The sequence below is a fragment of the Anopheles stephensi genome, chromosome 3, assembly GCF_013141755.1.
Source record: "Anopheles stephensi strain Indian chromosome 3, UCI_ANSTEP_V1.0, whole genome shotgun sequence".
Lineage (NCBI taxonomy): Eukaryota > Metazoa > Arthropoda > Insecta > Diptera > Culicidae > Anopheles > Anopheles stephensi.
This window is the reverse complement of record NC_050203.1, coordinates 56,206,138-56,217,262: the sequence shown is the minus strand read 5'-3', so window position 1 is coordinate 56,217,262 and position 11,125 is coordinate 56,206,138. Positions and strand designations below refer to the sequence as shown.

The window sequence follows — 11,125 nt, the reverse complement described above, 5'->3', positions numbered from 1 at the left end:
TCCAAGTGTCATCAAACGGTACTGCAAGGAGTCTACAGACGTACTTAGATGTTTGAATACAAATAACTTTACCGCAACAAACCAGCTTATGAAAAGACCCAGGAGACTTGCAGGCGTAAAAGTAAACGACTTCACGAGTAAAAGAAAAGCATTGTTTGGCAAATCTAAAGTATGTTTGAGACAGGCAATCTAAACATATGTTATTGTTTGTCATTGTTTTTTGGTGGTCCGGTGGCCGAAGCGATAGCTATACCGGACTTCACACGGCGGGACCGTGGATGAAAACCTATCCAAATTGCCTCTCCGTACGCAGCACCAGCTATCAAGCTATGGGTAAAATCGAAATGAAACAAGCTTTGAAATAGAGTAAGACGAAATGGAAGGCCAAATAGAAGAGTGATTGGATATGGATCAACTCCAGCAGCCGATCAGCAAGAACGCCAGTAACGATCAGAAGAAAGGAACAGGTGAAGTATGCACGAGAACGGCCATATCCAAGTGTCATCAAATTGGTACTGCAAGGAGTCTACGGATGTAATAAGAGATTCTGATACTAAAAACGTCACCCCAACAAATCAGATTTGCAATGTGATCAGAAACATGACAATGACCTATAATTTTCGTTTGATGTTCTAGGGGTACCTCTTTATCATTTTCATTTTCTCTTGGATAAGATAATGGAAAAGAGAATTTTCACGACATGCATAATCAATTTTAAAATCGATGTACGTTTCTTTATCCAGAAAAAGTTCATGTGTACTTCATTTTTTTACCAAAATCAAATGACACTAGAAAGCAACGAATAGACACTCAGGCCATGTACAATAACTTTATCGAAATGAATTTTAGTTTTAATAACATTCATCAAAACTATCCCTATTAAAATTGTGGTTCCGGGAGTCCAAATTAAACAAAAAACAACATTCTCCTTCTTGATTAAAGTTTCTTGATAAGATTGGTTTGATTACTTGTTTTCATCCCTAAACCTTTTTTTTATTTCAAAGCTCCAAGTAATCCCTACAGTAAACATCAAGCACCCCTTTGTTGTCATGGAAATGGGCTAAGAGTAGCATTTATTCGGGGTGGTAATGGTCGCATGCAGTAAGACGCCCTCGCGGGTTAAAGATCACGAGTTGGTTGTACATTTTGCTGAACGTGCTGCATTATTATTTGACCAGTACACACAGGAGAACCTTAGTATGTTTTGTTAGTACGGTTTCGTTTAAGAACGGCTGATGCGGAAAATCTTTTTCGATGCTGGGATTGTGTGGATACGGCAGGGGCAGTTTACAGAATAAGATACTGCATCCGGAATCCAGCCTCACGACGGAACGGATCGAACAGATGATCGCTCGTGAAGTACATCATGAATGGGCCTGGTCCGGTTACTAAAGGAAGAATACAATGGGGAGAGTGTTAGAGATTTTTCGGGCGTTAAAGACCAAATTCTGAGCAACTTACCATCCACTTCTCCATTGTTAAGGCTTCTACTGCAAAACCGACTGGCTCTGAGGTTCGGTAAGGAAGGCAATCGAGCTACGGCGTTCGGAATGTGCAGGTTGTCCTCCGACCGTGCCGCTATGGCAATGCTCGCGTAGCACAACTCATCCACTCCCGGGTTTTCGGGGGTCGGATTGGCGGACGAAGCGATCTCGAAGGTGGTCGGTATGAGGCGCAGCATCTGGCTGTTACGAGGACGGTGAAAGCAGATGGCATAGTTCAATCCACCCAGGTACGGACCCTCACCATTGCCAAGGTTGAACGATTCGACGGTGCCGGAGCTTTCGGAGAAGTACTGCAGGCAGCCGGTAGGTGCCAGCAGACTAATGTCTGGATGCAGAGTCCGAGCGATCAGGGGAAGCATTTCGGGCGTCTCTAGCTGGCGGGCAGCATCCTTGGATGCGGCCGTCATTCCGGTTGGACATTCGAGCTGCTGCACCCGGATGCTCCAGTGTGGGTTGGAAAGGGTTGGGATCTGCGATCGGCTGGCAATTTGGAAGGTGATCGTCATCGTACGGTCGGCATTGGTTGGGTTGAAGGGCACATACACTGGAAGGGACACCGAGCGAGAACAATTTATTAATCCAAAAGTCGACCAAAAGTCAATTCCCCACTCATCAGGATCATGTTCCGGGATAATCCTTCACGCTATTTCGTCGCATCAACACGGTGTCCATCAAATGACTTTCCTCATCCCTTTTTTCCCAGTACTTCAATGAAGCTCCTGCCTTAGGGGCATCCCGAAAAATCAATTTTCCCGGTCAAATCCCTGTTCGGCTCTGTGCTTACCGTGCTGGCCGCTATTTTCACCGCATAAATTGAAGTTTAAGTTTTCCACCGAAAACACGTCGTTGATGCATCTCGGGTACGGATCGAGCGTCGGCTGGGCGAGCGTGAACGAGTTGAAATCCAATCGAATCTGGGACGAAAAACAGGGAAGACAAGGGCATCCGGTCAGTTTTCAGAAGTGTGAGCCCGATAGAGATGTATCGTTTCCGTTTTTTTTCCATCCTGGTGTCTTACCTGACAGATGCGCAGATTGAGCGACCGGATGGTGTAGACGCAGGTAAGCCCGGTGGCTGGAATGTTGTTCGGTGCAAGCAGTGTGGTCGACTTTACCAGGGACGTACCGCCGCAGACCAGTGTTGGACCTAGCAAGGGGAGAAGTGCAAGAGAAGCCAGAGAGGGTTAGTGGGGATGGTTTTGTTGCGTTGTCGCCCTGGTGCTGGTTACTAATCCCGGTAAAAAGGCTAAAGGACAAGAAGCTTTGCACGGTATTACAAGCTCCGTTCAGTGTTGGCGTACGGGTCTTGTAGTTGGTCTAAAAATGATTTCTCCTCTGTAGGCGACGTGTTAATTTCCTTCCCAGATTACCAGACCGGCTGGGTTGACTCGTTGGTGGCTTGGGCTGGCTCGTAATGACCATTTCGAAATCTCATCCACTTAATCGATTTTCGGTACAGTCTTGGGTTGGAGTGTGGTGTAATTTACAGTAAGCCGATAAGAGCGTGAAAATGAATCGCTCACGAGTCCATCATGAAGCTGGAACACAGTTCAACCGGGAGGTGACAAGGTTGTTTCATCTTTTGCTATTCAGAAGGGTTTAACTTTGTATTGGCAACAGGTTGACAAGGCTGTCTTATCAAAATTTTATCTGTTTTAAGTTATTTACCACATCACTTAGTATTTGTTTTCTTCAAAACAATTGCCCTTAATATTTTCTAATAAGATAGAAAAGAATGCGAAGCTTTCAAGAGTTCAGATACTCCGAGAATTCAAGGGGACTCTATTTATATCAGGATAGCTGTTTCTTCTCATTAGCAGGATATGCGGTCCTTTGAGCTTCGATCATTTGGAGAGCCCGAATTTCATAGGATATCCCATTTGGAATTACAGTCGTGGATCAGCTACGATGGTGCTATCTATTCGCCATGTAATGATCTCGTTATTATTACTTAGACATCAATTAGAAGAACTTCTCAAACAAGAACTCAAACAACTTGAACTGAGAAGGCGGGATAGGTCGAGACTGAAATAGAGTGATGGAGTTGAAGTGTAAGTTAGGAAGACCAGGATGTTGAAACGGGTTAAGACTGTTCTTTGCTGTGAGTAGTTTAACGAACTTCAAACACCTGATAAATAAGTTATCCGACGTAACAATCAATAGCTATAGCTAAAAAGCAATAGCATGAATAGCTAACACTAAACAATAAAAACAAATCAAATATTTTGAGCAAAGAGTATTGAACAAATCCATCCTAAAAGAATAGTCCTTGATGCGTAACGAATGTGATTATTGTTATCTGGATTTTATAATCCAGATTTCTACTTGGTATCCAGTTACGGTTATAATGAAGTCAAGCATACCAGCATTGGGAGTGTAAGACCCCTTGAGATTGCTGAATCTATCAAAGGGATTTAACTTTTTTTTTTTAACAAAGTTTTAACAAAGGTTCTTAACTAACATGTCCTGTAGCTTTTTTATCTGGTTGTCATATTAAATGATATCCGATGACTTGGATCCCTTCCATTCCAATGGTTTTTCTAACGGTGACCTTCAAGATGCCTCGACTTCATCAAAGTTGACTGTGGTGTTAAACACAGGAGATAAAATAAAAGTGACTTTTGGTACAGTCCTTCTTGTTTTAGGATATCCTTGATCTTGTGAAATCTTCATCTTACAATGTTCAAGACGTTCAAGATGAATTCCACAGGCTACTAGGCTACTAGGGCTACTAGGCTATTGGTCGCTGCTTATGACATTTAGAGTCTGTTTGATCGACGATACGCCAAACACCTTCACTCGGGAAAATAATACACATTGCCACATACCACAAACGATCTGTCTAAGCAAACATCCGATACACGTGTCGATTTTCTTCGGTTTAGTAGTAAAAAAAAAGCAGCAATGTTATCAGTTACACATACCACTGTAATGGGAAAACCGAACCGTTATTTTTAGATCGAATTGAGTACTATTTTCGTACGTTTAGAAGGGATGCCACGCACTCTGATGCTTATGATATGCAGAGCGCCACCAGCATTGTCTGCTTCACCGACACCGGCTTCACCAGCACACAGCACCGAGCACCAAGCACTCGCGCCACGGTTGCGCTTATCAGTCTACAGATGCCAATCGCATCATTACTGACACGTCGATACATATCTCGCTACCGGAACAAGGTAATCAATTGGTCAACTTTTTTTTGTTACTCCGGACAACATGGAACTGTTGGGAACACGCAAACACACACAACATCGCGACAAGGCGCCAATTGGAAGCACTGAATAAACGATTCTCTGCACACTGCACTTGCCCAAACCACCCCACGTCGTCTGCAGGACGATGTTTTACATGTTGCTGGTGGTCGCCAGCGTCACTGTACCTGAATATTGGCCCTCCGCTGGAGACAGCTGCAGCAGCCCGATGACAAGCGCGATAAGGACGAAGGCCACCGGGAAGTTCATCGTACAAGTCACAGCTAGGTCCACCACACGACAACAACAAGAACCACAACAAAAACGCAACAAATCGGAATCTAGTGTTTCTGCTTGAGAATGGCACGGCGCACCGAGAACAACCGTCGTATCGAAAGCTCACCAAGAATGACGATCGGCAACAGTGAGAGAATCCTTTTATACGACCGGGCACGCTTTCTCCGGCGCACTTTGGTCACGTCGCGTCGGTCGCCAGACGTCGTTATCGTTGCGTGTGATAAAATGCCACCATTCGTGCCCGAAACTACGAGGTGGAGGTCAGTACGTCTTATCAGACACGGGTTTTCCATAAGTGTTTCGCAGTGTGGTTGTGAAAGTTTTTCCGGCCCCAAAACTTACACACTGCAGGTCACGATGGTTGCTCAAAAGCGCGTTGTTGATCTTTCCGGTTGCTTTCGTTCTGTAACTTTCCACTGGATGTTGTTCTAATTTGGCACTTCCTGTGGCTAATTGTACACACCAACGATAATCAATGAACTGATGTTGTGAGTGTGCAAGTTGCGAGACATGATAGTGATCACTGTATGGTGAAAGAACGATAAAAAGTCCCGATCGTCGGCCAACTTCGGGATGCATCTCATCGTGGAATGTGTTGGATGCTAGTGACACGAAAAGAAAAAGGTTAGAACTCCATTGATAAATTAAAGTATGACGTGAACAACGTGCTGATAAATGGAGCTGAACGTAAACAATTCGCTGGCAGACGAAGGTTTCCGGTTGTTATGACGAAAGAAAGGTAGTACATAATAGTGGCTCGAGGTGTCAAGTGGTTGAACACATTCTTGTGTGATGCAGGTCTGCGATATAATTGAAATGTCGTTTTACGTATGGTTTTGTTTTCGGTTTGGTCTAATGACGTACTAATAGGTCAGGCCTACCTTACTTGGACACATCACAGCAGTTTGTCTGTTGTTCTATTTTTCTGCTACGCTTCTTTTTAAGTTATAGAATTAGTATCGACTAGACTGGCTTCAAGCTTAGGAAATTCTAGTGGAGAAGGCCATAAAAAGTAGGTCAAACCCATTAGAGGTTACTGTTACAGATATGAAGATAGTTGCAATCAGCTCAAGAAGCTTCTCATATTTTTTTTGTTTTTAAGTTATGTTTAATAGTTTTCTGTTAAGGTTTTACTATAGTTTATAGTTTAAATGAATTATCTCTTTCCCAGCCACAGTCACCTCTCATCGAAGCTATAGCCAAAACACTAGCACTGGACCAAGAAATCTAGCACACACAGAACAACGACAACAAAACTGGACAAAAAACACCCTTTTCCCATTTCCTAACCGAGCAGGCTTGGGACATGGAAAACAACAAGGAGAAAATGGCTTTTTTTTTTCGTGAATCCCAAATTCATAGTCATCACATGCGATGGTGACAATACGGCGTCAAGCTTTTATAATAAATAAAACAAATAAATAAATATCTTTTATTGGTCAAAAGGCATTGAAAGGTATCATTTGTTGTTGTTAGAAATACTTATAGTCAGTTACGCTCTCCTTATTGAATACAAAAATTCAAAAACAAACGGCCACCATTTAAACTTATGTCGACTATTCGTATGTCGTTCAAACAGAAGTCGACATAACCAACCACAGTTTCTTGCACGCAGGTCTACGCTTGTTATGCTAGGTCTTGTACGCAACATTGCATGGGATGATGATTCTCTTGTTAGCAACCTTTCTAAAATTACCCTGTTCAAATGGTATTTGTTTGATAGACTGATTATTTTGTTTAATAACTAAGCCATTTCAAAATTTTGGCCTACCACTGACCACTGACTGACGACAAACTAAGCATGCCATTAATGTCCTGTCTTGTTCTTCCGAGTAGTTTTCTCTTTTAATGTTATTTTCTTTTGCTTTCCACAAGATTATATGAAATTATTTTTTATTTATTTATTTAAAGTGTGACTGCTAGTCGCCGTATAGTCAACACCGCGTGTGTTGAGGCTATATAAAATATAACCAGAAAATAGTCTACCTCCCTTTTCACGACAGAATTGACTATGACCCCGGATGCTTTTGCTCCGTCAACGGATCACCCGTTCACTTGAACACCACAACGCATAACAAAAAGGAATGAAGCAGAAGGAATAAGTAGGGTCTTGCGGTTTCAAACTCCACACAGGACCTCAGAAGGTGATCCACAAGGTGAAATTCGTCACCGCAGCCACACAACTTCGTCTGAGCCAAAGTTATACGCTGTAGATGTGCATGCAACGTGAATTGATTTGACTACTTTACTATGGGTAAAATTAAAACACAGAAAGCCAGAAATGACAGGCCAAGACCTCACGAGGTTGTAGTGCCAAGAAAGGAGAAGAAGAAATCGAGATACCATGCGTATGAATGCCCAGAGAGTCCAGCCAAGATTGGAAGTTTAAAAGTAATTTTGGCTATGAGGGCAAATGGAAGTAGAAGTAACAGCAAATAGTAGCAAGTAATGGAACTGGACGACCCAGCGCTTAAAGTGATTTTAGGCCAACAACATAAACATCGGAGGAGTGGTTGGCTCAAACTGCTGCCAATTCCAACTGAGATGGAATGATGGCGTCCGCGAGTAACAATATTAGATTGGCAGACAACAACGCTGTACCGTGAGTGACCTCGAGGACCTCTGCAGTAGGCCAAAACTGCTCTTGAGATCGAGAACTTTTACAACAAGTTTAATCATGGGCAAAAAAGTAGGAAACTTACATGTTTTAACTACGATATTCTTCATAGATGCATCATTCTGATGAGAATTAAATAAACTCTTCTACTTTTGATTGGTTTGAATATGTTTTCCAAAGTTTAAAGAATACGCAAAATTAATTTTTGGACTGTAAAATTTCAATGAAATTTCAGAAATATTTAGATCAAATCATTAATATATTAGTTTTGGAGCTAATAATAAAAATGGTATTTTACCGTTGCGTATGACTTTAAATGGTCATTTTAAAATCATTTCAGATTCAGAATCACATTTAATAAATACGTTATTGCTCATAAAAAAGAGCCAAAACAAAAACAAGCGTAACGTCCCCCAAGATCATTATCAACACTTTTAGATTGACTCATGTCTTGGTGTGAGCTGGTGGAAGAGCTTTTAATAACCATTTTTGAATTTATTTCTATACATTGTATAGTAGATAAGTGTAAAACTGGTATAGCTCAGGAAAAGTACGATAACTCAATAGGTGTTCTAGCTCTGATTGACTTGAAATGGAAACAAACGATGAGAAAGCCATCTTATGAAGTTCTGACTGAATACTGAAATTCAGTGTTAGAAAATAGAGACCTTTAAAAATATGAAAGTTTTTGGCCTAAACAATTGTTTTTCAATTCTATCGGCCGTTAAACGAATCAAAATTTGAAGACGAGATGATCATTTGGAATTTTACCTTTGAAGTTTGTATGCAACGTGCAAACTGTATGCAAGCTGTATGCCGCTGACTTGAATCCATTGGGGTAGTTTAACCCTTCGGCTAAGAGACACCTATTGAACTCGTTTTTGTTTCAGTGAATTGTAATTTTATTTTTGCATCTCATGATATGATTTAAAAAAGTAGTTTGCTTCTTTTCTGACGTCGTTTGACCATGTATTTTTGGCTGATGCTTGTTCTTGCATTTTAATGGGGATCACTGACCTATTTTATCTTCAATCAGGTCTGTAGCTGCAGAATTCGCTAGACAAGACCATATCGCTTCCAAATCCCAAATCTTTGGATGTTATTTTCGTTTGAGAGTATTCGATTGCCTTATTGGAAAAAAATTATAAGGGCGATACAATAAAGCAGGTCAATGTGCTATTAAGAAGAAAACATCTTATAAATTCCAGTTGGTTGTTCTTATTATTTTTATTATTTTAAATTGCTGGATAATTATTTTTAATATGATTATCCAGCAATTTAATGCATCTCGGAACAATTGAATACAGTAGCAAATTAAAAGAACATAAAATGTCATCGACAATACTCCACGAAATCAGCTGCATACGGAGGTAAAGCAGTTAAATCAAACGCATGAGTTGGCCCCATTACACTTTCCCACTCAAAAACAACATCAATCACCAACCGAATGCCGAAAGAGCAACCACCCTAGAAAAAAAAAACGATTCGTCTGCACTAAACGAGCAAGACAATAGCACCGCCGTGAAGGAAACGATTGTGATGTTGGGGATGGAAATCAATTTCCAACAAAATAATATTTACCAAGATATAATTCAATTCGATCGCATCGATTTGGCTGACATTGGGTTTGGGAGGGGGTTGAAGTTGGCGTCCAACCAGAGTCCAAAAAGAAGAGCGTGAACATGATGTGACCGTACCACTTTGATTGATGACACCGGAAGAGCAGAGGCATGGTGGATGTGTGTCGAAATCGAATGCGAGAAAAGCAGGGGCAGAAAGTAGCTAAGCGATGGAGGACGTTAGCAGACACTCCCGGCCGATACCATGGTGCGTACTGTCGTCATCGGGTTTCATATTTGCTTTGTGTAAGAAAGCGTTCACTTCCATTGCGATATTTAGTTTTCATCTTTAACGGAGCATTTTTTAAGCATTTCGAAAATAAAGCGGTTGTATTGAAAATTGAGTAAGTTGAAGCTCTTTGTACAGCATTTTTAAGAAAATTTGTATTTTTAACCAGAATTTACACAAGCAAAGATCTTGCGGATTCCCTAATGACCCATATCAGATAGATCAGATTGAAGTAAAGGAACTCAGAATATTCTCATAACAAGGAGCAACTTTAATATTCCTTCGACTCAAAACGTGTATGATTAATGTAGCTATGATTGTAATAGGTCTCTGCCACCATCGCACCACCACACCGATGGTGGATGATTGGAACTGGCAAATGTTATTTCTGCTAAAATGAAACACAAACATACCGATCTCGTGCAATGTGGCACACTAAACTCCTCCTACTCGAGAGCCACTTTTTAATAGCGTTACAATGGAAAACAAATACGTCTTTATGGATTTTCTTCGTGCCGACGATCCCAAGCGACGCACAGACCATAGCCGACAAGACAGTTGTTTAAGGCGGCCGGCGAAGGAAATGAAGCTTCGTATGAAGACACTACATACACCGGCCGGATATGATGTCCCCCACTACCGTTCCCTCCCATCAACTGCGAAGACGACAGGATTTGATTTGACACAACCAACCAACAGATGTTGCTCAACAGTTTGAAGCCGAAGCCGAATAGAATGCTCAAAAGCTTAACATCAATTAAGCGCCCATATGCCGGGGATGCCACGTTGGTTGGTGCCAAAGGGTAAGTTGTTCCGGAGCAGCGGTTAATAGCGTCAAATGTCAAACCAATCAATTCAGCTTGTTGTGTGTAGATGAAAGCAAAATCGGAATGCAATGCTCGCTACAATGTTGCCCTGCCGAAACGATTCATTTTCGTCAAAGCACACATTCCGCACGGCTTTGGGTGCTGTCCGGCCTGTGCATGTTTTGCAGATGGGTTGGATGTTTCGGTGACATTTTTGGTTGATGTGCATACCGAGATTGTTGCGATGAATTGGAAATAAATGAAATACTTCAAAGGCTTCACCACTGTGGGTCAATTCAAACAGAAAGCGCAGCCGTGTGCTTGCAACAGGCACTGGGCGCCTCCATAAGGTACCAGGCGCCTCCATTCAATACCGGGTGCATTTAGTACGAAATAATCCTTGTATTTTATTTTTTATTGCAGAGTTTTTCAGGTTTGCTCCAGTTTCGAGTATTTTAAATTGAAACAAAAATAAGCTGTAGTGGAAAAGTCAGATTTCAAGCATGGTGTTGCTATTTGTTTTCTAGTTCATACTGAGTCAAATAACTATGTGATAATATCATTCAGCAGCATGCTCTGTGAATTAAATATTTCATGTCACTTTACTTCTAACAACAAAATGCCGAATTCCCAACAACATGTTGAAGTTTTTAAAATTCTTGCTACACACTGTTGCACGATCAACAATTCGATTCCCGGGAATTAATACCGTTCTGCTGTAAATATCTTTCCCATGCACACCATTCTCGCTCAACATGTAACAAATACCCCTTCGATAATATCTTAATTATGCATTCACAAAAGCAAAACTGGTTGTGATATTGTATGACTGTTGCCAGTAATTAATTTCCATACCGTA

At 41.4% G+C, this 11,125-nt stretch overlaps 1 protein-coding gene across 1 annotated transcript; it reads right to left on the bottom strand.

The window, feature by feature from the left end:
- Positions 1-1,044: 1,044 nt before the first annotated feature.
- On the bottom strand, positions 1,045-5,118 carry LOC118509962. Its single transcript, XM_036051341.1, has 5 exons — positions 4,887-5,118; positions 2,524-2,651; positions 2,290-2,419; positions 1,462-2,049; positions 1,045-1,388 (listed from the first exon to the last, which is right to left on the bottom strand). Exons 1-5 carry the CDS (start codon positions 4,966-4,968, stop codon positions 1,288-1,290), a joined length of 1,029 nt encoding a protein of 342 aa, XP_035907234.1. The 5' UTR covers positions 4,969-5,118; the 3' UTR covers positions 1,045-1,287.
- Positions 5,119-11,125: the final 6,007 nt, after the last annotated feature.

Bases quoted from the DNA above. Each gene is read 5' to 3' on its own strand.
- LOC118509962 (XM_036051341.1), bottom strand. From the start codon at position 4,968: ATGAACTTCCCGGTGGCCTTCGTCCTTATCGCGCTTGTCATCGGGCTG. The intron at 2,652-4,886 runs GTACAGTGACGC...TCCCCTTGCTAG, and splicing joins AGCGGAGGGCCAATATTCAG to GTCCAACACTGGTCTGCGGC. The intron at 2,420-2,523 runs GTAAGACACCAG...TTTTCGTCCCAG, and splicing joins TCAATCTGCGCATCTGTCAG to ATTCGATTGGATTTCAACTC.